Source organism: Scomber scombrus, chromosome 7 (assembly GCF_963691925.1).
Source record: "Scomber scombrus chromosome 7, fScoSco1.1, whole genome shotgun sequence".
NCBI lineage: Eukaryota > Metazoa > Chordata > Actinopteri > Scombriformes > Scombridae > Scomber > Scomber scombrus.
Genome location: NC_084976.1, coordinates 14,770,018 through 14,795,325, shown reverse-complemented (window position 1 = coordinate 14,795,325; position 25,308 = coordinate 14,770,018). Strand labels below are relative to the sequence as shown.

At 39.1% G+C, this 25,308-nt stretch overlaps 2 protein-coding genes across 4 annotated transcripts in view; one reads left to right on the top strand and one right to left on the bottom strand.

Moving 5' to 3' along the window:
- kmt2bb (lysine (K)-specific methyltransferase 2Bb) overlaps positions 1–17,934 on the bottom strand; it is a 28,458-nt gene extending 10,524 nt beyond the window's left edge. Inside the window, exons 1-27 of one of the 3 annotated variants that reach the window (XM_062422952.1) lie at positions 17,605–17,934; positions 16,134–16,212; positions 12,412–15,954; positions 12,129–12,301; positions 11,815–11,934; positions 11,356–11,542; positions 10,432–10,663; positions 10,285–10,352; positions 9,936–10,193; positions 9,507–9,613; positions 6,594–6,719; positions 6,015–6,128; positions 5,641–5,787; positions 5,458–5,550; positions 5,226–5,343; positions 3,927–4,040; positions 3,428–3,612; positions 3,189–3,290; positions 2,352–2,462; positions 2,002–2,078; positions 1,605–1,828; positions 1,384–1,487; positions 1,101–1,238; positions 699–857; positions 482–599; positions 300–378; positions 42–202 (exon numbers count right to left, since the gene is read on the bottom strand). In XM_062422952.1, the coding sequence (XP_062278936.1) occupies positions 42–202; positions 300–378; positions 482–599; positions 699–857; positions 1,101–1,238; positions 1,384–1,487; positions 1,605–1,828; positions 2,002–2,078; positions 2,352–2,462; positions 3,189–3,290; positions 3,428–3,612; positions 3,927–4,040; positions 5,226–5,343; positions 5,458–5,550; positions 5,641–5,787; positions 6,015–6,128; positions 6,594–6,719; positions 9,507–9,613; positions 9,936–10,193; positions 10,285–10,352; positions 10,432–10,663; positions 11,356–11,542; positions 11,815–11,934; positions 12,129–12,301; positions 12,412–15,954; positions 16,134–16,212; positions 17,605–17,934 (7,267 nt within the window). The remainder of the gene's footprint in view (positions 1–41; positions 203–299; positions 379–481; positions 600–698; positions 858–1,100; positions 1,239–1,383; positions 1,488–1,604; positions 1,829–2,001; positions 2,079–2,351; positions 2,463–3,188; positions 3,291–3,427; positions 3,613–3,926; positions 4,041–5,225; positions 5,344–5,457; positions 5,551–5,640; positions 5,788–6,014; positions 6,129–6,593; positions 6,720–9,506; positions 9,614–9,935; positions 10,194–10,284; positions 10,353–10,431; positions 10,664–11,355; positions 11,543–11,814; positions 11,935–12,128; positions 12,302–12,411; positions 15,955–16,133; positions 16,213–17,604) is intronic. The other 2 variants (XM_062422953.1, XM_062422954.1) reach the window with 2 other exon arrangements.
- Positions 17,935–21,682: 3,748 nt separating this feature from the next.
- psenen (presenilin enhancer, gamma-secretase subunit) lies at positions 21,683–24,917 on the top strand. The gene is made up of 4 exons (XM_062423000.1): positions 21,683–21,802; positions 22,201–22,271; positions 23,540–23,644; positions 24,264–24,917. Exons 2-4 carry the CDS (start codon positions 22,211–22,213, stop codon positions 24,401–24,403), a joined length of 306 nt encoding a protein of 101 aa, XP_062278984.1. The 5' UTR covers positions 21,683–21,802; positions 22,201–22,210; the 3' UTR covers positions 24,404–24,917.
- The last annotated feature ends 391 nt before the right edge of the window (positions 24,918–25,308 follow it).

Sequence of the window (25,308 nt, the reverse complement as noted above, 5' to 3'; positions counted from 1 at the left end):
CAATTCCTAATATTCTTCTATATATACAGCAAGACACGAACCAGGTGGAGGACAGGGGTTGTGAGAAATGGTGTGATTGTCTCCTTGGTCAGGCATATCTTCGACAGGCTTCTCAGGAAGTAGGGGTCGGACCTCACGGACTGTGCATGTATATTTGCACTGGCGCAGTGGATTAACTGTACTCCAATACCAACGAGAACACCTTAAAAAAGAAAAAGAAAGTCTTACAAGTGCTGTTTATTGAGTGTTCCAAATGTACGTTTTATATAATAAATTGTGAAAAGATAAATGCAACTTACTGAAAACCCACAGGAAACAGTTTCCCTTTGCTAGCTGAAAGTTCTGACAGCACACCTAGCTTATCAATCTGTAGGGAACCTGTATAGAGGCAATAAACAATTAAACAAAAGTTAATGTTGATAAATGTAAGAAATGACAAGTAGTGAAACAGACATTTGACTTAATAAATCAGTATACTTACCAATCATAACATTGATTAATTCTGGTTCCAGTCCAGTCAAGAACTTTCTGCGGAGGCTGATCCCCTCAAAATCCACATACACTCTGCGGTTTACCTCAAATTCCTGACCAGTTATTACCTTTACAACAAAGGAAAATACAGAAGCTCAGAATTAAAATTCAGACCTTTAAACTGTTATAATATTTGGTAAGATACAAGTTGGAAGGTCAGAACTTACCCTGCCACTGATCAGATGTCTGTGTTTGTGGCAATAGACCTTCTTATCATCCTGGAACACACAGTGACGGGAGCGGGCACACATGAAGTGATAGTTGCTTTGACAAGACGTCAGGCAGCAGCCCACTGTTGCACCTGTGTGGTTGCAGCGTTCACAACGCTAGCAGTGATTGATTGGGGTGAAGGGTGAAATGTTAAGTTTGAGTCAGAGTAATACAGAAATGGCAGTCAATTATAAAAATGTATATTTGTTTACAAACAGAGCTAGTCAGGCTACATTTACAAATTTGAAAGGAATTAAATGGAAATTCTTAGAAATATTGTGAATGAATTTGCATGATTAAACTATTAAAAAAACAGTAAACAGTTAACAAGTAAATCAGCGTATAAGGTAGATAATTACCATCAAGCGGCCCCTTGTAACCGCGCTGTGCACATGTAGTAGAGAGCCATTGTCCTCTTCAAACACCTCAGCTGACCACAGACAGCAGTTGACATGTGCCCACTCATTCTGGCCCAAGTATAGTAACCTGCCTGCTTCCTGCAGAACATCACAAAAAATGATCTATTAACTAACCAAGCAAAGCTGTACGTACAGTGTTTACATGCAGTTTACTCCTTAAGTTTGGCATTTAAAATGGGTGTCACAAATTATTGTTCATTTTCATGTCTACTGCATTACTTACATTGGGTTTAAGGTCTCCATATTTTTGGCACAAAGAGCACTGTCTCTCATCCTCCTTAGACCATCCAGTGTCCAGATCAGCTTTTGAAAGCCTGCCCCTTTTCCCTATAAAAAATAAGCAAAGACTTCAAGGCATGCACCCTGCCTGATATCAATAGAAAAATCAAAACAATTACAAGTAGACATTTATTTATTTTATTTTTTTACATTCTCTTGTATTACCTTTGAATTTGAACCTGGCAGCCCTGCTGGTTTTGAAGTGGTTCCGGCTTGTTGGCTCCCCAGACATTGGAGAAGCTGCCTCCTCTTCCTTTACATCCGAGCTTTGTCCATTATCCTCCTGTAAGAGCCCCAGTGGAGCCCTAGACGGGAGCTCCTCCCTCTCCTGCCACTGGGCATAAACATGTTCAGTTGTGGGAGGATGAACAGCTTGGGTCAGCATCCCACTATAAAAGACAGAAAAATATGATTATTTTGGTGCCATAGAAAAAAGGAACAGTGTCTTTTCCAGCACTATTTTCATATTAATTCACAATCGGCACAAATAGGGTTTGCTGTAGACAAAATACATAATTATGATAATGGTCATGTGAACCAGTGAATGGAAACCATTACTCACATGGGCAAGTCTTTGGTACAAGAGTTCCACACCTTTGGGTCTTGGCTGTTGAACCAGTTAAATACCTCCTCAAGGAGCTAAAAGGAAACATAATCATAGTCAACGATTCTTATTCACCTCAATTCAATGACTACTGCATAACTTAACCTGAATGATCATCATTCAGGCAACATGTCTTTTTAGCTCAAAAGTAAGATAACCTATCCACCCACAACCTGAAAGAGTTCTATAGAGCTGCAAACCCTTTTGCAGACTTTTGATCAAAGGTTAATATCAAATATGAGAATAAATTAAACTATGAGAGAATTCATGTATTGATGTTGAAAGAATAGTCATTTTTGATGTAGTACCTTTAAATAGTAAGAGCGTGCCAAGGCAGTGGGTCTTTGCTCCTCTGGAAGATCCTCCTCTTGCTCAAGCCTCTTTCGCACCACCTGAACCACATCTTCATGGAACATTTTCTACAAAAAATAAAGATAATTTTAGTACCCCTCTTTAAGTAATTGTTTTAGTTCCCTTGAGCTCTCTTTTTTCATTATTTACACAACTATTTGTGTGAACAAGCATGTGTACCACTGTGAAAGCCTTCCAGGAGAGACTGTCTCTCTATGACACCACCTTTTCACAGGTGTCACAACACATTTGGTTTCTGACGTAGTTGCACAAACCTGTTCTATTATAGAATAAATCTACAACACTCTTACACTACAAGTAAATCCTTTCTGACATACATGTTAGTAAAGTTACATAAAATGAAAATTTTAACAACAAAAAAGACACATACTGTGCATTTCTTTACTTCATAGTGTTCAGTTATGATGGAGCAGTGGGTTGCCTATTTAGGTTTTCACAGGATTGGTAACTTAAATATTTTTATTTAGGTTAAAATGTAGCTTTGAAGAGATTAGTTGAAACACACTTGTGCCACTAATTGGTTGAACAGTATATTCATTTTGGAATTTAAAAATAAACACTGACCTCTAGTGGACAAATATAATTATGTTACATGAACCAGTGAGTTGTGTTGGCTTTCACTTAATACATGTGACTTGTAGCAATCTGAGATTAATACACTTTCTTAAGAGTTAACAATATTTGAAGAAATCATTTAGAATGGATGTCAACAACAGGTACAATAGCAGTTAACAATTTTTAAAAAAGGACTGATTAAGAGGGTGCGGACTCACCAACGTAGTGTAAAGGCCTTTGTCAAACTTCTTGCCCACAGCTCGGAGGTCACAGGCTGGCTGTCCTTCTATTACACTATCAGGATCAACCAACTTTTCACACTGCAGTAAAAACCATAGCATATTTGACATTCAGTATATCATAAGTTTTACAATAACATCAGTACTCACAGACAATACAAAAGTTCCAGTAACAGCACAACATTTTGATCTATAAAAAGAAGGGCTGAATCTTTTACCTGTGTGCAGGTAACAAGGTGCTGGGTGAGGGTGGAGGAAAGCAAGCAAGCCAGCACCTTCTCCACCCCAGCTCTGAGCTCAATATAGAGCAGCTCTCTCCAGGCACTGGGTTGGGTCACACTGCACGGCCGACAGGAATACACTACACTTTCAGGCAAGCTGGACAGGATCTCATATAGTTCATCTGAAATAATTTGAAATCAGGAGAGAGGAATTTAATGAAAATGCTTGAACTAAATCATGATGGCACTGTGCACCTACAGTGTGCAGTCCACTTAATAATAAGCAGAGCATGCTCAGCAAATAATAGATACTGAACAAAACTTTTTTACTGTACTGTTTTTAAAAAAAACTTTATTATTTTCACTATATACTTTCTTATTCTGATATCTTTTTATTTATTTATTTTTTCAATCATAACTTATATCTAAAATAAACCCAAACTTGACCCAACATTGCCATTTCTAGAGCCATGCCACTATCATAGCTAAAACTTACCTGTTAAATCCTCACACTTGGCATGTACCCAGTGGTTACAGGTGCCACACTGCATCATCTGACTGTCATAGTCATTGTCCTCATAGCACTTGAAGCAGATTGGACAGTAGTTACCTTTTAAGAGAAAGAGACATTCAGTGAACAGGGCTCTAAAGTGCGACCAATTTGGTCGCACATGCGACCTAATTTCTCAAAGGTGCGACTAAAAAAAATCTGAGGTCGCACTGGTGCGACCAGCTGTTCGGAAAAAAAATCTCTGCGACTCTGAAAGTCTCCCTGTGGTTCAACCTTCAACAACAGACACACATCAGGCCAGAGATAGTGAAGGGTGGGACCCCCCTCTGATTGGCCGTGGTCCAGATATTCCTGTGTGTAATGCGTGTGCTGCAGTCAGACAGAGAGAGTGCATGTAGCCGCGGATGACAAGATGCAGTGTTTCCCCCTGTACATTCAACAGCGGCGCTGCAAAAATGACTGTGCTTGAAGTAACGTGACGTGCAGGGCCTGAATTTCAGCGCAGGATTGTGGGTATTGCGCACAATTTAATAGATTCCCGCAAATCCATCACTTATAATCCGGGAAATTCCCGTACACATTTACAGCGATGTATATTAATGTCCAACCAACGTCTGCAGCGGTGTTTACTGCAGGACGTCTGGCCGGAACCGCTATGTCCGACTGTCTGACTTCGACCCTGAACACACCTGTACCTCTCGCTAGCATAACACAGACACGCTAACAGTGATATTAAGTTTAAGGAAACAAACACAGACCGTTGGTTGAAAAATAACATCATCTGAGGCAGAACCTGCTCACAAAAAAACTGCGGAGCCCGAAAAACTAATGCAAACAGCGCCATGTGACGTCATCATTAACAACGTTAATCCTCAAACAGGTAACTGTGACGTTACTATAGTAACACGTTTCAGGCTAACCGGCTCAGAGTATATGAACGGCTCCAACCCAGAACTGTGTGTGTGTGTTTGTGTGACTATAAATGCAGCGTGTGTGAAGACTGACCTGCGCAACAAACTGCAAGGAGAGCATTTAGCTACCTGTATGCGTGTCAGAATAAACGCTATGCGAACGATATGGTCGAAAATTTGGGTGCACCTAACTTTTGTGCTGGTGCACCTAAGAAAAAAAGTTAGGCGCACCAGTGCAACCAGTGAAAAAAGTTAGTTTAGAGCCCTGGTGAAGATTATCCCTAACACAAAATAATGATACTAAATCACACTGAAGCTTACAGATTACCAAATGATAAACAAATGTACTGTCAACGTTACATTCTTCCCTCACCTTGTTCATAGAGTTTTGAACAGTCTGGACAGAGTCCTTTATCGTGATTCCACTCAGTGTCCCAGCTCTTCCCTGGTGTGACTCCACAACTTTTACACCTGATGCATGTCATACAAACCTGAACAGAAACCATAATATCAGCATCGGCCATCATTGTATTACAAACTCAACATGCTTTTAGTAAACATGTATGACTGTGGGTTTTTAAAAAAAAATCGTGACACAAACATACCCAAGCTTTCCTCTTCTTGTTATGTTTTGGATAATTAGGTCCCAGACAGGAACCATGATAACAGTTCTGGCATCTTTCACACTCCAACAAAGGCTGATGGAGAAAAATGTGTTACTTGCTAACTGGATTACATTTATAATGATAAGTCCAATTTAGCAAAACAAGCAATGGAACAGTTTGTACCTTTGAGTACTTGTTTTTCCTGCCACACACACGGCAAAATTTGCATCGACGACAGCACCAGTTTTCCTTGTTCTCTTCAGAGGGGCGCTCTGCTGGTTCAAGGCAAAACTGGTGGAAGGGCTCACAGCATACTTGGCAATACAGCATCTGTAAAAAGAAAATCACAAACATAAACATGACTTTTTAGGTTCAAAATGGTCCAGAAAAGAAACAAACCTTCCAATACGATATTTTTGTCAGCATCTGGTACTATATGTTTAACTACAAAGAGACGATCAGAACCTTATCAGCCACTAGTTTACACATTTATGGTGGTAGGAAAAGCTGCTATTGTTATTTTAATTCACATGGGGCAAAAAGTATTAAGCAGTTACCTCATGTTGGCCTTTACTGGCACAAAGGAAGCAGACATAAGGTGGCATGAGTGGCGCAGAGGTCAGTATACTTAAACCACCCATATTCCAGACATTCTCCAGAGTGCAATCCTCCTGAAAACCAAGACAGCACACACACACGCATCACAATAACATCTTACCATCATAGTACTGTGTACATGAAAAAAGATAGACATGCTGTAAATTTTTTACTTAATATTGTTCAGTTATGATGGAACAGTGGGGTTCACTATTTAGGTTTTCACCAGAGTGGTAAGATCAACTTAAAAATGTTTATACCATTTTGTTCTCAGGTTAAAATGTATCTTTGAAGAGATCAGTTAAAACACACTTCTCAGGTGCCACTAATTAGTTGTACAGTATATTTAAAAATGAACACTGACATCTAGTGGACAAATACAAATATGTTGTTATGTGAACCTGTGAGTTGTGATGGTTTTGAGTTAATGCATGTGACTTGTAGTAATAATATTTGAAGAAAACAAATATATAAAACATGTTAAAATGTTTTATATATATATGTTATATATGTTTTATGCACTGTAAAAAGTGACCTACCTTGAAATCAACCCTAATTTTGTGAGTAGGTTTAGAAGGCTCGACATCTCTCTGCTCAAATCCATGGGCCAGGGCAGCCAGAACACTGGGAGGAGTCTGCTCCAAGGGACCCTGAGATGAGAGACCCTGAGAGACAACCAAAACTTGAGTGAGAACAGTGATGGACATCCTCAAAAACTGCTTCACTTTTATCGACATATTCTCATGAGCATCACAGATACCCTGTGTATCTGACATTACTTCCTCAGAGATTAACACATCTGCGAGATGCAATTAAGAACAAGAATGGTGGGAGCAGTATATTTGGATGTGCAGGTAGGTCAGCAGTAGACTCTTGTTGCAGCTGCTGCTTTTTCTGCTGTGATCTAATTAACAGGAGTTAACTTCTCAAATGTTGTTATACTAAATTATGTTTATATTGTGCAAAACTGGCAGACCTCAAAAATATTCTGGTGAGGGCCAGTTATGAGTTATTTTATTTATATTATGATTGATGACATATTGCCAATAAAATAACAGTGAATTGCAAGTATCCTATATCACACAAATAGAAGAACACACGTCTAATTTTATATCACAAATCCAGTGATCCAGTGTTTCTCACAAAAATTTGAGAGACTATGGTAGTTGGACCTCAGTCCAACCCTATAGGGGGGTCTGGTGGCATGCTCCCGTGGAAGAAACATTTTTACATTTTCAAGTCAAATGCGTAATTCTGGTGCACTCTTAAAGCAACATTAAGAGGTTATATCTAGATATTGTTTTTTTTGTGCTTTAGTAATTTAACTGCTGGTTGTATAGGTATGAATGGCGATGATACACCCACAGAGTGATTATCCAAGTTCAACAAGTTCAATACTGAGGAACATATAAAATACTGACATTTTTCAGTAAATATCTTTTTCCACATTGTTTCAAGCTTGCATGTGTCTTCAAATAACTAAAGCAACTGTCTTTGCTTAACAATAAAAGACTTCTAGATGTCTTAGAAGTCGATCAGGGTCAGAGTTGATTCATTGTCCAGGTGGAAATAAAGAAGATCTCTCATTAGGACCTTTTTTAAACTGAACCAAGCAAACAAGCATAATGCTGCTGTGTGCTTTTAAACCAGTGTTTCAGATTCAGAGGTTTGAGGTGGAGCTGCAGTGTTGAGTGGAGGTGTGTGGGGAAGTTTATTTGTGGTGTTGAACGTAACCACTTTGAAACAATCAGAAAATAAAGTGTTATTGATCTGATTCACCGGCTTTCTTACGGTCACCGCTCCCTCACTTCATTCTCTCGCTAGCTCGCTCGACCACAGCGTCATCCAGATCGGTGACTACCTCTGTAGCCGCTTACTGACGAAGCAACTCTGTCTTCCTATTCAGTGTCAGGACCTTTTATACAGAACAGTGAGGCGGAATAAAGTAGCAGCAGAACAAACTCTCTGAGAGCAGGGGAGAGCAATGTGACAGAAGTGACAGCAAACTACAGCAGAGCTTAACGTTAGCTGCTCCTCTCCTCTGTCTCAGAGGGGCGGAGCTGAGTTCTCCGTGTGTGCAGCAGAGACAGATAGCTTTTTTTGTTTTTTTTGGTACTGAAATCCACTGTAGCCTAATGTTCCCCGTCATCAACACCCCCTCAAATTTCTCATCCGATCTACACAAATCTCGTAGGTGACCCATTTTTCTATTAAAATGGCGAATTGTTTGCATCTCTGAAAGTCTCAGCCTTCAGACCAAATCCGGCAATATGTGAAAAACGGCAGCCATCTCATTCAATCGAATGGGGCCAGTGCATTTACACTGTGGGAGTGGAGACCACATAGGGCTCACAAAAAAAATGGAGCGGCTCGTTCAACTTTCAATACATTTTTGCCAGAATGCAACCCAACATCACACCGCAGTGGCCAATAAGCCAGTGATCAGACCAAAGATGCCCATTGGAAAGAGAACCTTGTTTACCATGTATCAGTGTAGCATTTGACTGTTTAGAGTTACTGATCCCTGCCGTGATGACCTTTCCAGAGCTGTACAACGCTGTCATGAGGGAATACAAGGATGTAACCACCGCAGAATCCTACGTGTCGCATAGCCAGATTTGGTCTCAACATGGCCTTATAGTGTAGCCTTAAGCCTATGGCTAGGGCGGCCAAGTGCATAAGTTCTGTTGTAAAACCTTAACACACAAACCATAAATCAAACTCAAGTCCAGCTCATACTTCATGTGGAAAATTAATATAGCATAGTGTATAGAGTCAAAATGATGCTACTAAGGCCAAAACTATTTACATGTACATATATTAAAATACACATTATCCATATTTGAGTTCAAAGGGAAACCATGCAGTAACTTTAACTGAAACGCTGTGGAAGGCACCCGCGTTTTAAACACCTTGCTTAAGGAGTGGGTGAACAAGAGCTGGAACTGCTGCCTCTGGGTTTCTGCCAGAAGAGATGTCAGGTCTGGTGGCCAAGTGTCTTCTTTTTTTTTTTGTTGGTGGGGGGCTTAAACTTGCTGGTGCTTAGGCCCAGCAGGCCACCAGGCTTGCAATACTCTGGCGGAAACCCTGTGGCTCACAACAATGCAGAGATTTCTTTTGGAAAAATAATAATAGACAACATGTCCTAGATTTTGCAGAGAGGGACAGGAAGGAATGTGGGGGTTTCTCAGTTACACCATCACAAAAGCTGGCAGAATACAAACAAACTGCATTTACCATGTTCTCAGACACAACATTGGCAGGTGTGTGACATATGTAAGTAAATGGGATTGATTAATGCAGTGCAGACCTTTTTGAAAATTCTGACCAGCTTTGTTTACTACCCCTTCCGTATGTACTCGTGACTGACACTTGTTGGGTGACAGTGCAATCAAACATAAATTCAAGTTGTGTAGTTGAACCTTAGCACTGAAGAACTCTGAATTACCCACCTTCTCAGGCTTACGACGAGGAGGTGGTACACGGTGTGAGCTGGGCTTTCGATGCCTGACTTCTTCATCTGAAATGTCTCCTAGGAATCCATCCAGTGACACAAAGTCTTTGAAGGACAGGAAAAAAACATGGTCTATTATTAAAAGACAAACCACAAGGATTGGTATTCTTACTAGCAAAAAAAAAACCTGTGGTAATAACGTGTGTATAAACATTACAGCTCTATATCATGGGTGAGCAAATACTTAACTGTGGTGTTAAGAATAACAATACTTGACTAGCCTAACCATAGGTTAGTCTACCAAGTATATGTACCATATTCAAGAATTATCAAAGGCAAAGCAGCTCCACTAGTGATGGCTCTTGTCTAAAACGGACTGATTGAGAATGATGCACAAATCTAATCCTGTTTCTGAGTGTTGATCTACCTTGACTGAAACGGGGTCCGTGTCCCCTTCTCCTGGCTGGCGAGGCTGAGCTTGAGACAGCTTTGTCATCAAGATCGGAGTCGTAGTCCACCAGGTCAAAATAGACACGAGGTTTCACAATGCGCTTCGGCTGCTTCCTTACTGATGGACTGTGGTCATCACCCTGGAGACCGGATGGTGAATCTGCAGCACCTTCGTTCCCTTCATCATTGCTTGAGTGTCCCCCGCTTAGCGAGGATCGCCGTCGCTTAGAAGGTCCTTTAGAGAAAGAGAAGTCAAGTCTCTGTCACACCGGATGTTATACAAGTATCACAGGAACATGAAACTTTCATGCTCGGGTGAAAATTACCTTTGGGTGCCGTTCTTCCACTTAGTCGCCGTGCTTTCCTCTCTTCAATTTGATCACATCTCTTATACCTTGTGATAAAATATAGAATCCTTTTATACAGTGCTGTGCTCCACTACAACATCAAAAATTAAATATGCGTCAACTTACACACAACATTGCCGCTTGGTATTGGGACCACCAAACTTGGGTTTGTCAAGGCAGTTCATGCACTTGCCACAGTCGTCCTCGTGGTTACAACCTTTGCAAACTCCACACCTCCGAGAGCGGTATCCAAATGGCCCGAGTCCTTTCCGTTTCACAAAATTCGTTGGCTTCTTGACCTTGGTGACTTTTGGATCTGACAGCCCAGGACTATCCGATTCTGAGGGAGAGCCAATATCTGTAACAACACACATTCAAGACGAATGGAAAACTAACACCAATCACATGTTGCTTAGCTATGAATAATCAATCAGTAATAATTCAGTGTCACTAATTTTGGTTTGGAGATTGGCTCATCAAGTGTCAATTTGAAAATATAGTATATCCTGAAAAGCTGAGTCATGGGCTAGGAAATTTAGCTGTTTTAAATTGGTTTTATGTAAAGCACATTGAGTTGCCATTGTTTATGAAATGCGCTATATAAATAAAGCTGCCTTGCCTTGCCTTAAATCTATTTTTGAAAAACAGCTCAATTTATGTTGCTGTGAATTTCTTTGTATTTTACAAATAAACGGATCAAACTGAAAATTCAGAAACATCTAAATGATGGGCTGCTAGGAACACATACCTAAACAGTAGGGTTGTAATTATTCATATATTACACTGATGCATTATGATACATTATGCTAATAAAATCGATTTGTGTTTTTATAGGAATTATCAAAACATTCAGGTTTAAGTAACAACAGTAAATTTATATCACAAAAATCTAATTTAAATTACTCCATCCTCTGTTGAGAGGCTGAAACTATTACTTTCACTCTTACTACTGCTTCCATCTACTCATCATAACGAAATCACAAGAAATTTTTTGGGGAATATTTCAAGAGAGTCAAATCCAGAGAAGAGTGGCAATCAGTTCACAGCTACCTTTTGTGATGGCTGAAGGGGAAATGCCACTTCTTTCATGCAACGGTAAGGCGCTAAGCCTGGGAATGTCATCTGGTATCAAGGCTCGAGGCTGCCCAAGCACCACAGATGCTGCACGGCAAACATGCTTGATGCGTGGACCTCCTGCTCTACGGAACTCCTGACACAGAGGGGAGATGAGCTGTGGCTGGAAGAAAAAAAACAGAACACAAATTAAACTCTGAAACAGTCAGGTAAACAGACTAGAATTGGCAGCAGCTTCAATTTTATACAGCCACTGGTCATGAATTAAATATCACTACATTTCAGTACACTGACAAAAATGGGTATTCTTTGCCAACATTTGACCATAGCAGACAGTTAAATCCAAAATCTCATATCAACATATCAAACACAGAAAAAAAACAAGAATTTAATAGGATAAATTCCCAATCCAGGCCTACTGATTTGTACACTTACTTGTCCTTGAGGTGGCTCTGTCTTGACTGGAACATCAGAATCAAGCTGCACCCTCTGCTTCCTTCTTTGTCTCTTAGAGGTCACATCTCTAGATCTGGCGCCAGTTTGGCCAGATAGCAGCTGGAGGGTTAATGGGCAAAAACAAAGCATCAGCACTTCAGCTCAAAAAACTATAAAACGTATTATTCAAAACACTTGAGTCTTTTTTATATTTTCCTCGTCTTCAGCAGTTCATATTACATAGTACTTATCTAATAATAAACTATTTCAGTCTATAATGACTGAAAACGTGCTTGGGGTGAGCATAACCTTACCCCAGATGACTTGAGCTGTTTCTGCTGGTCAATTTTAATGAGCTGGACCTTGGCTTTCCTGAGGAGATTGAACATTCTTTTATTTGCACCAGTGAGGCGCGCTCTTTGTGGCGCTCCCTTCTCCACAGACCCAGGATAATCACCTTCACCTGCACCTGATTTCTGCAGCTCTCCTGTGAACATGAAGTAATACATAACAGTCCATTACATAGTATTTTCTTCAAGTGATGTGCTATTTGTTGTAACGTTCGGTAACTTGTTGCTTTTGAATTATTTTGCTTACCTGAGTGACGTTGGGCAGTGTCTTTCACAGCTAAATCCTCCTCTTTGCCATGAAGAAACACAAGAGACTTGGAGTTCGTATTCCTAACGCACACAGAAACTTTTCTCACAACTCCAGGACTGTCAAGGTCTTCTATCTTCAGCTTGGATTTGTCCTTCTCTGTGTTTGTGTTGCGTTGCCTCAGGCTAATGCTCATGGCCTCATCATCAAGTCCTTCAGCTAAATCAACGGGGGGCTGAAGAGGTTTACTAATGCTTTCCATCTCTGTTGCGTTTTTGCTTTTTGGAAGTCCTGTGTGCGGCTTCTTTAGTCTTTGATAAATCTTGAGGTGAGCTGTTTGTTTATTAAACTTGGGGGAAGTTTTCTTTTTCTGAGCATCCAGGAGGTCAATAGATAGTTCTGCAGGTTTATCAACTGGTGACGATAAAAAGAGATCCTCAGTTTTTGTCTGAGTTTTGTCCAGTGTATACACTTCTTCACTAGACTCTTCAGGCATGTGCCACTTGAAACTCGAGTTCTTGAGAAGAGGTCGCTTCTTTTCAATTTTGCCACTTTTTGTCTCAGAAAACAGGCTGTCAGCTATGTCAGTGCTGTCATCTAGGCCCTGAGCTGAGAACAGATCGACATCCAACTGAGCTTCACTCAATATGTCCTCCTCATCAACTGGCAAGATGGGGGATATTGCTCTGCCATTCCCATCATCTCGTCTCTTTACTGGGCGTATTTGCAAGCCCAGTTGAAAACCCTTCTTTGGAGAGTTTCTTCGAGGCAGTACCGACATTCCAGCATCATCCATAAATCTTTGTGGGGTCTTGATCACTCGTGAGGATCTGGCACTTACAACAGGCATAATGAAGTGCTTGATGTTCTTCACAAACTTTGATTTACCAGGCTGAGAATCTACCACATCTGCTGGTGCCCCATCGACTAATGTGTCAGTTTCCTCCTGTTTCAAATTATCTTTGTCAAGCCCTATTTCTATCAGCTTAGAAATTATTTTAGCTTGTGGATTTGGTCTTTTAGACCCAATAAACTTAAGGCCCGACAGTCTCTTCTTGTACTTTTTATGTACTCCGATAAGTTTAGAGCTCAGAGCTGGTGTGGTAACTGCCAACTGGGTGGAAATGTCATCATCCCCCTCAACAATTTTCTGACTTTCAGATAATTTAAGTGGAGCGAACTTCCCATCTCTGCTCCTGTGCCTGTGTTTCTGGCGCTGCCCAATCAAACTTTTACGCCTCTTTTTTACTTTTTTGAGGGATTTCTTTTGTAGGCACAATGTTTTTGGATCACTTACTTGGCTTTCCGATGCCAAGGATTGTTGAGTATCTATCAACTGAATGTCTGTTTCCTCTTTTACGGGTGGTTGTATCTGCTCTTCTTCAACTGATACAGTGTCCTGTTTTGCCTCAGGCTGGGGGCAATCTTTTGTTTCTGACTGACTTGACTCTGTTACTAAAGGCAGACTATCTTCCTTTAGCAAAGACTCTGTGTTAACCACTTCAATTGTAGCCAACTCTGAGCTGACAGCAGTTTCAGGAGAAAAAACAGTCTTCTTCCTTTGAACAGGCCTCTTCTTTCCCAGTTTATTATTTCTACATCTTCTAGGTTTAGAAGGCACAGGCAATGGTTTGGCCTCTTTAATTTGTGGTTCCACCTCATTCTCCATCTTCTGAGGAGAAACTTCACCTGGCACCTGTGGGGGGTCGTCAGCGGTCCGTGAAGAATCATTATCAGGAGCTTCAGAGGACTTTACACTGGTTACCTCTGAGGAGTCTACAGCCAAAACCTGACAGGAGTTTTCAGGAAGAACATGTGAGCTGGAATTTTCTGTTAAAACCTGAGAAGAATCTTCAACGGGCACCTGTGGGGTATCCTCATCCTGCGGACTTGTTCTCAACCTCCGTTTCTGAGTTGTCACAGCCTTAAGACTGTCAGGCTTTTTTTGCGGTGAATCAAGGCTTGATGTTCTCCTTCTCAGTCTCCTGGTTGGTGTCTCTTCAGCATCCGTACATGATGATTTATCCTCTTTAACTTCAGTTAGATCTTTCGGGACATCATCCTCTTTCTTTTCAGGCACAGGACTAACTTGCTGAATTAAAAAGGATGGTTTCGAGGTTTTGTGTTTACCAGGAGAGGAAACCTTTTTTATCTGAAGAGGTGGAACAACTTTCCCGCAAACCATTTTAGTGATTTCTTGCGGAGGCATTTCTGTTATGTTTTCCACTTCAACGTCCACCTGTAAAGTGGACTTCTCCTCAAATGGCATGTCAGCCTTGTTTTGGCAACCCTTCTCATTACTGTCTGTGTTATTACTCTCTTGTGGGGCAGAGTTATCCACTTTTGATATCTTATCCATCCCCTTTGAACTCTTGTTGACACCAGTGTCACACAAAGTGGACTGATCCACTTCACTCACAGTCTTATCTGTTACTTTGACAGTGTTTTCAGCACCCTGTGTCTGAATGTTTCCCTTTACTAATGTTAAAGTCCAGATAAATTTTTTACGTTTTTTCTTTCGCTTTGAATTCTTCCCACCGGACTGTGCATCATATTTTGGGTTTCTGACCTTTATCAGCTTTAAACTTGGGACCCTCTCTTCATTGTTTATCAAAGGCAAACTGTCACTGGATTGTACTGCTAAATTCCCAGTCTCTGTGGAAGATGGACCATGGTTTTCTGGCACTGTAGCATCCTTATTTAGTCTCTTGCTTTGCCTTCGTCCATCACTTCTCATCGATGGTTTGGCCTCAACTGTTTTGGAAACTTTTGACTTAGACTCCACAAGAATGGCATCACTTTTACTAAGACTTTCAGGTTCAGCTGCACTGTCCGAGACTTTTTTCGAGTGTGGGTTGGTGGCTCTGTTGCTCCTACGAATCAGTTGTTGATTCCCTTCAGAATCCTGCTCTGTTGCAATTTCTTTATGCTTTAATTGCTTTGCATTTGTTTTTGGCTCTACAGTCATGCCTTCCTTTACAGTGTCAACTTGATCGGCTGATTTTCTCTCTTTTGGTTTTTGGTCAGCCACAACTTTGGCGCCAGTCTGGCAAACAGACTCTGTTGTTTTTGAAGCAGATCTTCCACGCCTTCTTTCAGGTAAAGTTCCCCCTCCTTTATCTTCTGTGCCTGTGTCATCATGTGGTTCAGTTTTTAATTTGACATGAGCACTTGAAACCTGGTCACCCTGAATGTCCTTGGCTTTAGGCTGATCCTGAATTCCTTTTATCTTCAACTTCTTCACAGATTTTGTATGGGGCTCCTTTACGGTTTTCATTTTCTTTTTGGCCACCAACTTTATAGTAATCCTTGGTGCTGCTGCTGATGCTCCGCTTTTAGTGGACTGTCGATCCATAGTGTTTTTTCCTTTTGAACCTTTCCTGCAGTCCTTTGCGGGCTCTGCTTCAGGAGATACGGTTTGTATCTCCTCCATGGGTTTTACATCCTTTACAGGATCGGGTGGACTAATAGCTGCCTCCACTGCTGGCGTATTAAGTGGTAGCTTCTCACTTTGTCGTTTAGATTTTGTGTTGACAGCCTCACCTACAAAATGAAAAAATAAAAGATTACAAAACCCACAACATCTTCAGTGAATACAAAACTGCAGTAGAAAACAACCCTTTTTAAAATCTCATTTCATTTTTAGTTCAAACTTTAACTTGTGTGTTCATCATTAATTACACTATTCATGTTATGTGATGCAGAAATATATTTCTCTTTACCTTTGGAAGGGTTTTGTCGGGACCATACACGTCCTTTTGAGCTTTTTCTTTCAGCTTCAAATCCTGTGAAGTCATCTCCCTTAAAGTAAAAACAGACAATTAACATATGAAGCAACATGACTCTGTAGACGACTACTAAACTATCAGTAAAAAGTATGTGTTGAAAGTTAAGCACATAGCATTCAGACTGCAGCATAAATGTCCACTGTCCAGTGTCTAAGTGGTCAAAGCCACCAGAAAAAAATACTGAACAAATGTATCAAAATAGTCATTGTGGATCAATGTCCAGCATAATGATGATTTTAACAATACACTTAACACAACTTCAATGACAGACAATGGACAATTGTTCTCATCAGTTTCACTATCAACAAAAATCGTTTCATTAATCTCATCTGAGTTTCAAGACATAACACTAACTAAGGACCACATTAGTAACACACAACTGCATGCATTTTAACTGTTTAGGAAAATCTTTCTGAATTTCTGATCATGTAGTTACACGTTATCTGTTCTTTGAATGACCGAAACCTGCGCAGCCTCCAAAAAACTGCAGGGGACTGGGTCTGTAATAGCGATTCCCTCCAAGTAACTTTACTGTACATCTAAGTGAAGCTTGCAGTTGTGACCTCAGCGCCCACAAGCAGCTCCTCTCTCATGAATAACGAAGAGACGCTAACGACTAAATGTGTATTCGTAGGGACCTTTGACTTCTGACAACAAGGGTGCAACTGGCTTTGGCACACTTCTGCACCACCATTTAAACATGTCGTGTTTGGTGACATTGGCTAGCAAATAGCCGTACCCTTATCTTGAAGGCATTTACACACATGCTACTTAGCCATAATTAAAACTTAGTTAACTGAGTGTTCATATCGCAGTGACGTTAGAGAGGACACGTAGTATCCCCGGTACGCAGGAGTTTGGTTTACTATCCCTTTTAAACAAGCTAAGCATCTGGACAGCTTATGAACACAGATCAGTTAGCAGTAGCCGCTGTGCAGGATACAGAGGAGCTAGCCTTCCCGTTCTTTGTGTTGGCTACTATTAGCTCGCTGCTACTGTGGCCCGATAACGAGCGGGCCATACATGAAATAATTGCGATGCCTGTTTACAAACTGGCGTACTCACTTACGGGCTCTTAAAATAGAGTGCAGTCATAGTATCTCCTTTAAATATTATTAACCCGTGTGATAGCAATTGAGGGAAACAGCGCTAATGTAACTTAAACTGCTCTATTGCTTTGTTGAAGTGGTATTTTGTGTTGCGACTCATTAAATATCATGGAGAGCTGCACTGTGCTAACACTAGTTAGCATATACTGTTAGCTTACCGAGGTATCGTTAGCCTAGCAAAAAGGATGTTGACATTTCTCCATGGCACTAACCAGACACACTGCTGTAGATAGCACTCATTCTCAACACATTTAACCATCACACAAAATGCGAAAAGATGAAATAAAGATACTAACTCCTGGGTCGGTTTGGGGCCTCACCTCTTCACTCCCACTAGAGCTGTATCCAGCTTGGCCAAGGATCTTGTGGCTCGCCTCTATCCCAAGTAAGCGCAAGTGAGACTGGTCTTCGTTTAACGACAGAGCCAGGTTTGTGGGCCTTGGCCCTCCGTTAGTCACATCGTCAGCTTCTAAACCGGATCGTCCGAGTTGCCATCGCTTCTCAGAGCGCAAACGACTACGAGACGACCAAGGCCGACCGGGGAAACGACCTCTGGCCGTAGCGGTTCCACCTTGGCCTCCTCCGGCAGCCGCGGTTGCTGATCCGCATCCCGCTGCCGCCATCATTGCTTCAACAACAACACACACAGCGACGGCTAGCAGCTCGAGGAGAGACAAGAGGGAAGGCGCGAGATGGGAGGGGGGAGCCGCAATGCTGCAAGGGAAAGTGAGTTTTAGTTCTCGGTATGACTCTAAACGAGAGGGGGAGGTAGGTCGACCTCTAGTGGTGATTATCCCACAAGTCTAGTCTCCATTCAGAACTGTAGAATTCAGTCTCATTTAATGCCACTTGAATCAAACATTATTGACTGAGTTCATCTGATGACAACTTCATTCACTTACTAGACTCGGTTAACACTCTTTGCAATTACCCTGTAACACTAGGCTATAATACCCACTGCACTTACACAAACTTATTTAGTTTAAAATACAAAATGTGCAACGTCACTTATTACTTTTATATTTGAACAGGCTGTAGGCTATACATAACGATATTATATGTATATAAAGTAACGTCCTTTTCTTCTTTGTCTTTTCTTTTCTTTTTTCAAACCATTTTTATACCACAAAAGAGACAAATTCATTGTATACCTAAATATACTATAGAGAATAATAATAATAATAATAATAATAATAATAATAATAATAATAATAATAACCTTATTTGTATAGAACCTTTTCATACAATAAATGCAGCTCAAAGTGCTTTACAACAAAAGGAAATTTCATACAAAAAGAACAGAAAAAAGAGGAAAGAAAAACACATTAATGTAATATCAGATGGAATATACGAATAAAAATAAAAATAAAAAAGTACACAGTAAAAGTAGCTAAAATATAATCAAATAAAAATACAACTATATTTGGCCAATGACTATTCTGATTCATTCACTGATCATTTTTGTTCCTGTTATTTGCTGTTTAGGTGTATCCCACATATTAAAATGCCAAGGCTGCCTTGTATGCTGTTTAAAAATGTTCAGCCAAATTTGATATCCGACACATTCGTTAAATAATCGCTGAATAAAATAGATGTTGCAAACTTTCCAGGCATGTTCTCATAATATACAATATAATACATCCTTTGTCCTAAAGCTTTTGCAACAGACAATAAAAGCGGAAAAAGTTTAATTAGAAAAGACTCCTGAAAACATTGTTACTGTTACTGATAGTAACAACAATAATAACATTGGTATTATGTCAGTTTTTGTTGTTTAATAAACTTTAAGGTCTATCCCATTTACATTATTGAATGTAAACGCAATATTAAAAACACCTCAATAACACCACAAATAACAACCTCCAAACCAAACAGAATTATAAATCAGCACCTCTCTAAAACAGTGTCAACAAAGCTGATAATAGCTTCCTTGTTGGCATAATTTATTGCATAGATGACAAGAGAGCATATAATTCTATCATAATTGGGAATAGAAGAGTTTCAATAGTCTTGCATTATGTAAATATCATACATAATCACTTAGTGAAAAAAATGACATGTTAGGCTTATTATCAAGCCAGAAGAATCAGTTTAGCATGATCAGAGAGGGAAAGGCTTAATCATCAATTAAAACATCCACAGATGACATCTGGAAGAAGGAATTGGATTGGATTTAGAGGCAGATAATAAAGAGACACAATACTACAGAATTTACAATAAGTGTTTTTTATGATTTACTACATAAGGCCACATCCATCATTTAATGCTCTGCTGTACACATTTCAACACAGCAGATGGCAGTATGCATCTTTAATGTTACCAGAGGAAGCTGAGAGGAAGCAGCAGAAATGTGTTTTAATTTTATTATTAAGCCATTGAACAATACAAAAATGACATACTCAAACTTTTCATATGTACATTTCAGTTATATAACATTACACCTCCTGTATTGCAACTGCAGAACTTACTACCATAGTGTATGTAATACACAATAAGGGAGAAAATGCATGGTACCCAAATAAGTTTTAAATAAAATATTAAAATAAAAAAATAAAAAAATAATAATACTAATGAACAAATACAATAAAAAAAAGAAAAGGCAAGGGGTTTAGCACAGCTGAAATGTAACCATAAGTGAATACAATTTCATAGCATGGGCATTATCTATCTTTTTAAGGTACCTTTGAAAAAGAGATAATTAATTTTTAAGTGCAGACCATGAGGGGGAGGACTTAGCAAATCGACATTTATGTACATAATATTTTGTTACTATAATTAGGTTGTTTACTAAAAATTCTGTGTTTTTATTTTTGAGGATTGCTCCCATCTGAATATTTTGGAAGGACAGGAAATCCACATTTATTGATTTGGAAGACAACAGATCATGGAGCGATTTCCATGAATTCAGAACAGTCTCACACTCATAAAACAGGCGCTCTGTTGTTTCTACATTTGTGCCACAAAAATAACAGTTTTCTACCTCAAATTTAAACATTTTTCTGATGAATTCACCAGAGGGATATATATTGTTTATTGTTTTAAAATGTAATATCTTTATATTTCGGGGGAATTGGAAATTTTAAGAATTTTGTTCTAATCGCTGATATTTCAGCCTTGTCATAATATCGAAGAATGAGTCTATTCATGGTTCTACCGGGATATAGGGTATTTACAAGGTATTGTCTCAAAAACGTATTATTACACTTTTTGTTCACTAGGTCTACATAATCGATTTTAATCTTACGTAAACTCGGTGTGGGCATGTTCAGTATTGTTCTTAATTGACTGAATAAGAATTCTTGGACTGTCCTGTGTCACTTTCTTACACCTCAATAGAGCAATTAATATTATATTTAGTATTGAATTCATTCAAATCAAGTACATTTCCATTTTCGTCAAGTAAATGTGTAATTGACCATATTTGTTTTTCCATCCAGTCTTCCATAAATAAAGATTTCCTTCTGCTCAGTATGACTCTATTATTCCATAGTGGGACATTATGAGGGCTGAAGTTATGTTTGAACATCAAGGAAGCAGCAGAAATATTCAGCAACTGGGTGTGGATCACATCCTCACATCAGTGTTGCCAAAAAGTGTAGAAGCAGTTGCAACTATTGTAATAACTGAAGAAAATAATGCTGCAGAGTAACTTGGCAAAGGAAGCTTCTTCTTTTCTTTTTTCTTTTTTAAGTCAGTTATGTAGACCACAGGAAATAGCATATTAAAGTCGAAATGGAGCAAAATATCTTCAATAATAATTTGAATTTGATAGAAAATATAGGATACAGACATTAGGTATAGGGAATACTATAAAATGCAGAACATGGAGCATATTGTTTGTTCAATACCAAGAGGCATGATTCCTCTGAAAAGCTGACAACATGACTGATTTGTTAAGCAATTGAAATAGCGATTCAATCTGATAATCAGGCTGGGGTCTTGGCCTCAACGCTTGATTACATTTTTAGTTGTAGGCCTATACAAAAGTGTTCCACAAACTTGAGCTTTACAGTAAGAAAACAATGTAAATGATTTCATTCTCGACTTTGGGAGCAGTACATGTGACAAAATAAACAAACTTTCCGTGCTTTCATGAAAAACAAACAAAAAGGATGTTAAGTGGAGGTTTATTTTGTCACACATGGTATAACATGCGTGGAAAGAGACAGAGTCAGGACTTTAGATTGGAATGGCATTAGCTATTCAAAGATTGTTAAATATTAATATTGGATATTAGCTGACAAGAGGAAAAAATGGATGGCTTTGAATATAATCAAGATCCATCTATTTTCAACTTTAAAAACGCACATGAACGCATAATTTCACTTTGGTACAGTAGGTGGCGGTATACAGCATTAGTTTGTGCTTGCCATAAACATATAGATGAAGAAGAGTAAGGGGTAGGATTCCGGAGAAGAAGAAGTAGGAAGTGTTGTCCAATTGTTGCCATTTAATTAACGACGACTCCCTGACTGTTTGCCTCTTTAATACCAGGTAAATTATCACATGATGTGTAAGTTAGTATTTTCCCCCACTACGAAACACTATAAACGGTAAAAAGTAGACCGTAAGTACGGCTGTTTGTAGCCAAATTGGTCGGAAGCTAACGAAGTGCTATTGTTAGCCTGAGGTGAATTTTGTGTCATCTGACTGTACAAACCAGGTCATCAAAGCCTTAAAATACTGCGTTATATTCATTGAATTTTAAGTAAATTTCGTTCGTTCCTTCCAGGCATGCCCAGGCCAAAGACAGAGAGTTGCAATCTTTTCCCAATCTTAGACATGACTAACCTAGCAGCATCACCCTTTCACCAAAAGCCTCATGTCTTTTGGGTTACGGTGTCCATCTCGTTATGTGCTGTAATCTTTATTTTTTCTTTGTCTGTCATCAGGAAAGTCACCATGAACCTGGAACGACTGCCCAATGAGGAGAAACTTGGCTTGTGTCGAAAATATTATTTAGGTGAGAGCACTTTAAAAATGCATCCTACACATAGATATTGTGTACATTGTTATTCCACAAAATCAACGTACGTATCCCATTAAAGCAAGCATTTTTGTAACATGTTTAATAATGAGAAAAAGATAAAGAGATGATATTGTAGCTTACATCTTTAAAAAAAAAAAATCACAATTACCTAAATATGATTTCACTGTGTTTTATTGGGATGAGACACAGCCACAGCTTCATCTCTCCATCCACCCTTTTACACCTGCTTATCCTGTGCAGCTCTAAGTGGGTGAAAGGTATTGTGATCAGTCTATCACAGGGCTACCACATAGGATACAGACAGACGGTTACACTCACATTTACGCTTAGGTTTTTGTTGTTTAAAAAAAAAACCCATCAGTTACGATCTATCATTATGTTTTTGTGCAAATTAAAAACTATTTGCCAAATTATAATCATGCAGTGTTCAGTCTGGACCAGTGTTGAGGCGTATGCAGTACCGTGTGTGTACCGGACACTTCACTAAGTTTGCTAACAGCATCCTACACAGTCTCAGAGAGATATCAACTCATTTGGGCTTATGCTCTCAGGGTGGAATCAAGTAATAATGAGAAAATATAATTAGAGAAATATATATATATATATATATATATATATATTCATAGTATCACCTCCCTCAATATAGAAATATTATAATGAAAAATATTTTGTTGTAACATAAAAAAAGATTGTGTTGAAATTATTTTTTTTAGTTTGAAGTAGAAAAATACAGTACCAGTCAAAAGTCTGGACACACCTACTCATTCAAAAGTTTTTCTTTATTTTCAATTGTGTGTGTGTGTGTGTATACATACATACACACACACACACTTTTTTTTTGTAATGGTGGCAGCAGTACGCTGACATGGCTACAAACACTGTAGCCATGTCTACATATATATATATATGTATATATATATACACACACACACACACACACACACACACACACAGTTTTTTTGTCATGGTGGCAGCAATACGCTGACATGGCTACTAACACTGTGATACTTAATTTTGCCTCCTCCATATTGGTTTGTAAATTCTGCATACAGGATGTTACACCTGCCTCTATAAAGATGAAGTCGTATTTAAGTGAGGAGGAAGATAGTTTACCAATATTTCAGTCACTGGGAGCATTATATAAAATAAAGCATGGATGTCTGAATCTTGAATAGATTTGCCTAAATATTAATTCAATTGTACTACAGGTTAAAGTGTTGTGTTTTTCCTGTCTCTCTTAGGTGGCTTTGCATTTCTACCATTCCTGTGGCTGGTCAACGTCGTGTGGTTTTTTAAGGAGGCTTTTGTGAAGCCAGCCTACACTGAACAACTCCAGATAAAAGCCTGTGAGTGTTTAAAGGGCCAATTTAACACGTGATGTTTTAAAAATGCACACAGCACTAACTTAGTTTTAATGCAAAATGTAACACATTTATGTACAGTAAGTTTAACACTTCTTGTTTTCCTCAAGTATAGTGTGGATTTATCACAATGTGAGACGTTATCACAATACAATTAATCTAGGTTCCTTTGATTACTTGTTTCCCCAGTATTGTTGCTGCTTTTTTCAAATGCTTGTGACTTTCAAAGGGAGCATGGCAGTAAAGATTTTGAAACCACTGGTCTACCTGCTGTGAAGAAGTTAGAACAGCTTTGCAGTTTTCCTAAATGCTAGATGGCAACTATTGCCACTATCACATGCATTTACAAATTGATGGGCTGTATTCTGCAAAGAAGGCTTTATGCCAAGAACATAATGTAGGTGAATTATATTCCAGCGTAACAGTTGTTATAACAACATGTCAACTAACTATTGTGTATGTGTGTGTGTGTGTGTGTGTGTGTGTGTGTGTGTGTGTGTGTGTGTGTGTGTGTGTGTGTGTGTGTGTGTGTGTGTGTGTGTGTGTGTGTGTGTGTGTGTGTGTGTGTGTGTGTGTGTGTGTGTTCTTTGTTTTTTTTATCTAGATGTGAAGCGTTCAGCGCTGGGGTTGCTGCTATGGATAGCGGTGCTCACCACATGGATTACAATTTTCCAGCACTTCCGAGCAGAATGGGGGGAGGTGGGAGATTACCTCTCCTTCACAATCCCACTTGGCATTCCTTGAGACATTTTTTGATGATAGGTCTTGAAACTAACTAATGATTCTTTATAATGGGCCAAAGAATATTTCTTGAATTGTTGATGAAAATTTTGATGGCTTTTTTGGTCTCTGGAGCTAAATTCAATGGCTGAATAACGCATTAACTGAGTTGTTCCTTGTGTCTTTAAAAGATAAATGCTGTAGGACTAGAAAATTCAATTTTTTTATTTTGTTTTTGCTCAAGAAGGTATTTGAGAAAGTTCTTTGGTCTTAGTGTAGGCTAATTAATCTTGTGTAGCAGATAATGTTAACTGTCATGTACAGTATCTAACAGTAACTAATGACAAAGCTGGTTGTGCAGGCGAATGGTTTGTTCAAAACATTGAACTAAAGATACAGCAAACTGGGTTTTTTTTCCTTTTGATTTTAAAGAGTTGTAAATGATACTGCTTTTCTTAAACTGTTCATTGTGGTCGTTGTGTGATTGTGCACCCCACACTTTTTACTATGAATGACAAATAAAAAAAACTATCATGCAGCTTCCAAATTCTTTGTTTGTTTATTTCTGGAAAGAAATACTGATACACAGATGTTGGAATATTATTATCCTTTTAAGATCTATAAATCAGTATGGACATTTTGTTTGGTGACTCATCAGTGGGCTATTTTCTCCACATATCTCCAATTATTCTGAATTACAGATGGTTATAACAGAAGTCCCACTGTCTGGACAATCAGTGGCGCCTGTTGTGAAACCCAGTAACTTAATCCCTCCAAATGTCTCCACTTCCCTATCATCCTATATGAGTCACAACATAATCAGTGCCATTTTTAGTCACTCCAGTCAAAGCTTAAGTGACAGGTTCCACATTACTAACAGGGAGAACATGTACCCCTACATATCTGCTGACTTCACTGTAGTGTGCCAA